Source organism: Meleagris gallopavo, chromosome Z (assembly GCF_000146605.3).
Source record: "Meleagris gallopavo isolate NT-WF06-2002-E0010 breed Aviagen turkey brand Nicholas breeding stock chromosome Z, Turkey_5.1, whole genome shotgun sequence".
In the NCBI taxonomy this organism is placed as follows: Eukaryota; Metazoa; Chordata; class Aves; order Galliformes; family Phasianidae; genus Meleagris; species Meleagris gallopavo.
Window position 1 is genome coordinate 18,328,335 of NC_015041.2, and position 6,162 is coordinate 18,334,496.

The 6,162-nt window shown below is 40.9% G+C and overlaps 1 protein-coding gene across 1 annotated transcript in view; it reads left to right on the plus strand.

Moving 5' to 3' along the window:
* Nucleotides 1-3,933: 3,933 nt before the first annotated feature.
* Nucleotides 3,934-6,162, plus strand: part of IPO11 (importin 11) — a 137,996-nt gene continuing 135,767 nt past the window's right edge. The window contains exon 1 of the mRNA XM_010725468.1: nt 3,934-4,077. Coding sequence (XP_010723770.1) covers nt 3,934-4,077 — 144 coding nt within the window. The remainder of the gene's footprint in view (nt 4,078-6,162) is intronic.

Genomic DNA, 6,162 nt, shown 5'->3' on the forward strand with positions numbered 1-6,162 from the left:
TCTTCCCCTTCCCCTTCCCTTCCCTTTAGTTGCACTGCCAAATTCTCACATTTGCATTGCTTCACATTCTCACTGCATGTGTATTAACTGTAATACAAAACTTTCTACTCTTCTGGGAGATTGCAGTGAATATCAGCAGGTAGCTGGCAGATATGAGAGGCCAGTTCACCTATTTTGGATTTCAGGAGCACAAATAAAACTAAGATGCCATTGCTGAAAGACTACTGCTTCTGGGAAGAATGAGGCCTTTTGGAGGATCACATCAAGTGACAGGTCTTTGCAGACTGGAAAGAAGTCATGGAATAATGCATCCCTTTAAGAATAAGGCCGACACTACTAACAGCATGAAATCTGCATGGGGAATCATGAACTCATGGAAAAAGTCCGGTTGAAGGAACTTAGTCAAACTCATGCTCCAAACAGGACTAAAATCAGCATTAACATGTTGGTTGGTGCATTGGTGGCTCCTAAATGAAAGGATGGAAACCAAATCTTTTGCGGAAGTGATACAGGAAAATTTGCCTGAAAGAGTTCTATTAGCATTTTGTACTCTATCTCTGACATCTAGTAGATTGTGACATTGGCAGAGCAAGAGTTAAGTTTTCTCTCTTAAACTTGGATGCAAATAAACAGAAAACACAGCTTGGAGTGTTTCAACATATAGATACGCCCAATGCAGAGCATACTAATATCAGTAAGAAAAGAAAAAAAGTCATGATTTTTGCAAAAAAACCTCAATGAAATCTTTTTAATCTTCCAGAGATAAATCTAGTACAAAAAGATGTTTTTAACTGAGATATAATCATATTCAAACCAACGAGATCAAACGTTTTGCTATCAGATTGGAATAAATATATTACATTTCACATATTGAAATCTTCAATACTTCAGCAGTGTTTTTGTTTGAAAATAATTTCTCTCATTCTGTGTGATCACCATAGCAAGTTAAATTGCTGAAGAATTATAATTTTCCCATAAAATGTGCCATTTTTTCTAAAACAGCTTTAATTAAATTAAATCTCTGCAGAGATGAGAGGGGAGAATGCTCACACAGAAATTAGCAGCTGATCAACAGATTATTCTGCACAGCAAGACTACTCACAGCATCACAGATAGGCTGCTCTGGCTAGGTTTCTGGCAGTTGGAAGCAGTGGATCAATCGCCTAGAATCAGTTTTTATTGCCTTTTTAGGCAATATGGAATTGATCTCACTGTGGTAAATGCTCACAGCCTCCAGAATTGCTGTGAGTCCTTTTTGCAGACAGCCAAACTAATAAGTAAAGCATTAATTTCACTTTCTTCTTTTCTTCTTTCTTCTTCCAGAGAAAGGCTCAGAACTATACAGAATTTTGCAGTAATAACACAGAGATACAGAACCTTGCTCGTATGCTAATATACGCTCTGGCTTCCAAAGCTAAAAAGAGAAAGGAGTAATTCTTGCTTGACTCTGCATTTTTCTTCATGTACTTCTTCATACTTTTTCTTTTCCTGATGCTTTTTTTTTCAGTGTTTGCAGCTACTGTAGATTCCTGTGGGTTGCAGTCAAGACTGCCCTCCAAATTCCTCACTGGGTCGTTTACAGAGTTTGCAGCTTTGAAGCAACACAATTATGCTCCTAATGTTCTTTCTTTCTGGTGGTTGTGGTCCCCCAAGCCCCTGCTCAGCTGTCACTTTTGGAGAGGAGGAAAGGAAAAAAACCTGACCCTATTTCAGCTTAAGAGCAGGAGGTGGGTCAATATGTCAAGTTCAGTTTTTACTTCTTTCAGCTGGGAAAATACAAATAAAGTAAGACCTTTAAAACATTATCATCTGGAAAAGTCTCTCTCTTAATTCCTCTGCCAAATGAAAAGACTCCTAGGTCTGTGTGCAGCTTCAGCACAAGCTTTCTCATATTGTCTTTTAGCAGGGCTGAGCTGAACTGCAGGACCAGAACTAGAACTTGCTTCTTCAACTGCTTTCCCCAGATTTCAGCATGTCTTTCTCAAGGTTGTAGGTGATAGGATGAAATGTGGCTGATGTATGAGTTTAGTATTGCTTTGAAAAAGACAAACATCCCATCAGAGAACAGATTAAACTGGATCTGATCAGTTAGTTGCTGTGATATGAATAGATTATACAAAAATTAAGGAAGTGCATCAAAAGTCAGATGTCATAACCTTGGCCATCCTTGCCTCAGCCAAAAACCCCAGACTCTTCTATCAAAAAGAATAAACCCACAAATCTCCAATGTTATTTTTGCTTATTTTAGAAAGTTTTATTACCGCTAACATTATTCAACACTGAATTATCTACGTTTTTTTTCTATTCTGATGTCTACCTCTCTTTGTCTCTCAATCCCTTTTTTTTTTAATGCTACTGCTAATTTTTAATGATTTGTTGCTCTGTATGAAGGAAATTCCTTTCCACTGAATTGAATGTGACTCCTCCTAAAACTTAACTGGCTATGCTGATTCAAAGAAATTAGAAACTTTTTTGTTGACAGTTTTTGGTTAGCTTCTACATAGCAGATGTGCCATGTGTGTCACTGCATGGCCTTTTTAAATGTACATTTTAAAATCTCAAATCTGAATCACAGTTTGTGCATAGATTCTTCAAACTGCCAGAGGATGTTTTTCATTATATGTTTATTTGAGTTCGATAGGTATTATTTCTTCAGGTCTTGGAATATTCTTTTCTTTAAACCTGAAGAAGGCTCAGGAAAAAAATGTGTAGACCTCACCACCCTTATGTCTTCCTTATATCCAATCTAAATCTCCCCTCTTTAAGTTTGAAACCATTTTCCCTTGCCCTATCAATCACAACAGACTCTTCTAAAGAGTCTGCTCCCTTCTTTCCTGTAGCTCCCTTTTAGATACTGAAAGGCCCCTATTAGATCTCCCCAGAGCCTTCTCTTCTGCAAACTGAACAGCCCCAGCTCTCTCAGTCTCTCCTTATATGAGAGGTGTTCTGTCTCTTCAATAATTTTTGGGGCCCTCCTCTGAACATGCTCCAACACGTCCATGTCTCTCCTGTACTGAAGAGTCTACATCTGGACGCAATACTCCAGGTGAGGCCTCACCAGTTCAGAGCAGAGGGGCAGGATCACCTCACTTGACCTGCTGGCCATGCCTCTTTTGATGCAGCCCAGGATCCATTTGGCTTTCTGGGCTGCAAGGGCACAGTGCTGGCTCATGTCCAGTTTGCAATCCATCAGTACCCCCAAGTTCTCTTCAGCAGGGCTGCATTCAATCCTTTCATAGCCCAGTTTATATTGGTAGTGAGGGGTGCTTCAAACCAGATGCAAGATCTTGCATTTGGATTTGTTGAATCTCATGAGGTTCCAACTGATCAAAGCTGCCTAGGTTTCTCTGAATGGCATTCCATCCCTCTGGTATGTTGACTGCACCACACAGCTTAATGTGTTATCCACAAACTTGCCAAGAGTGCTCTCAATCATTTCATTGATGAAAATATTAAAGAGTGTCAATCCCAGTACTGAGGGATTACTGAGAGATACTACTCATCACTGATACCTATTGGAACACTGATTTATTGACAATCACTCTCTGGGTATGATCTTGTAATGATTAAACTGTCCACTCATCAAATCCATGTACTTCCATTGTAGAGAGAAGGATATTATGGGGGACTGTGTCACTTACTGAATTCCAGACAGATAACATCGGTGGCTCTTCCCTTGTTCATTGATGCAGTTACTATCATAGTTCTCTAGGTTGGTCAGGCAAGACACCTGCCCTTGGTGAAGATATCTTGGTTGTGTCATCTCTTTCTCTTTCATGTGCCTTAGTATGGCTTCTGGGAGGATCTGCTCCATGATCTTCCCCAGCACAGAACGGAGGTTCAAAGGTTAGTAATTCCCTGGGTTGTCCTTCCTACTCTTCTTAAAAATGGGTGTCATTACCTCTTTTCCACCAGGGATTTCACCTGACTGCCATGACTTTTCAAATGTCGTTGAGGGTGGTCGGCAACTACATCAGTGAATTCCCTCAGGACTCTGGGATGCATCTTATTGGGACCCATAGGCCTATGGATGTTCAAGTTCCTCAGGTGGTTACAAAGCTGATCTTTGCGTACAATGTGAGGAGCATTGCTTCCTCAGGCTCCATCTTCCAATCCTGCTTGAGAGCTGTGTGAAGAGCAGTTGCCACTGAAACTTGAGGCAAAAAAAACTGTTGAGTACCTCAGCCTTCTCTTCATTTGTGGTTACCAGCCTGCTTGTATTTTTCACTAGGGAAAGTATGCCCTCCTGGAATTTCCTTTTCCAGCTGATGCTCTTATAAAAATCTTTCTTTTTCTTTGCACCCCTTGCCAAGTCCATTTTCAGTTGTACCTTTCTGATCCCATTCCTACACAGCCTATAAGCATCCTTACACCCCTCCCACTGTCCCTGTCCCTGCTTCCACTGCCTGTGCATTTTCTTCTTGCTTCCCAGTTTGACCAGCAAGTCCTGGTACACCCATGCCAGTTTCTTGCCTTCTATTCCTCACTTTCTATGCCTTGGAGATGGAGAGCTCTTGTGCACCAAGGAAAGCTTCCTTAAAGACCTACTGCTCCCTTGTCTTTGATGACAGATTTCCGATATGTTTAATTGACTAATTCCCTGATGATCTGGAATTTGTCTTTCTTAAAAACTAGCATCCTGATTTTATTTTTTTTCTGTCCTGTTATCTCTCAGAAGTGTCAATTCCACCACTGTATTATCACTGCAGTCAACTGAAGACAACTCTTCACACTCTATTCCTTCCTTGATGTACAGTACAACACCCCTCCCCTCCTACCTCATCTGTTCCTTCTGAACAGGTTTAGTAGTTGATAGCCACACTCTAGTTGTGGGAATCCCTCCAGGTTTCAGTGACAGCAACTGCATCATGATTTTCCAGTAGCACGGTGGCTTTCAGCTCCTCCTGTTTGTTTCACAAACAAATTGATGTAGAGGCATTTCAGCTTTGAAGTGTTACCTTTGAAATGTTGTCCTTGAGTTTCCCTGCTGCTTTCTCCTGTTGCCTCAGTGGTCCCTGGCTCATTGTCATAAGATTTCAAGTATGCTGTATTGCTAGAAGACATCAGGACAAGAAGTTGACAGCCCCTGCTAGCAACCTGTCTCTCTAATCTCATTAACTTTCCTCACATTTTATCATGGGCAGGCTTGCTATCAGGCCCTTCCCCCTTTTGAACCTAGTTTAAAGCCCTGCCAATGAGTCCTGCTAGCTTTTCCCCAAGGACCTTCTTCCTCCTTTGAGAAAGGTGAAACCCAGCTGATGCCTGCAAGCCTGGTGCCATGTAGACCAATCTGATAGCATAAAAAACAAAGTTTTGGTGGTGGCAGCAGCCGTGAAGCCAAGTGTTTATAGATAGGATCCTTTCTTTTATATAAGTCGGAGTCCGATTTTCAACTAAAATTAAAAATAATGAGCCAATACAATTCCTGCGGCTCTGCCCTGATAGAAAGGGCTATAGAAAAGATCAGTAGGTGACACTTTGGCATTGTTTAGATGGAAGACCTGGTGGTTTTTCAGCTTCAGTTCCTGAAGCTGAACAGCTCTTTCAGGGCTACCAAGCCTCCAGGGCTGAACACCACAGAAGGAACCAAGTTTTGCCTCTTCTGTTCTGGAAGAGGCTTTTTTTTCAGATTAATAGCATTCATTCCTTTTCTGACCCTTGAACTCTGACACAATTTGAGTCATGGCAGCAGCTCCTGCTGTAGAGGGACATTTAGCTTCACTGAATGATTTGAAGAGTGATGAGAGGACAAAGTTGTTGACAGATGTGATGAAATTGAATAAAATACGCCTGCAGTTTGTGAAGAAGTTGCACCCAACTACTCAGATCTAAGCTGCCATTTCTTATTTTCTGCTAAGGCCAAAAGTCATTGCAGCTTGTGATAATGGGTTGCAAAGTCAATGACAGAGTCAGTGTCTTGCATGCTGAATCTTTTCTTCTGAATATCAACGTGGACAGTGCAGGCACGTTCCTTTGTAGAATCTCTGAAGCAAGTTATAAATGATGAATGAAGTGAAAAAATCTCTGCTTAGTTTCTGCCCAGTGAATATATATAGTACTTTGCTATTTCCTGTGATCTCTAGCTCCAATACACCTAGAGATATCTAGGTAATCATTAAATTTGAGATTAAACAAGAGGAAACTTTCCAAAGTCAAATAGCT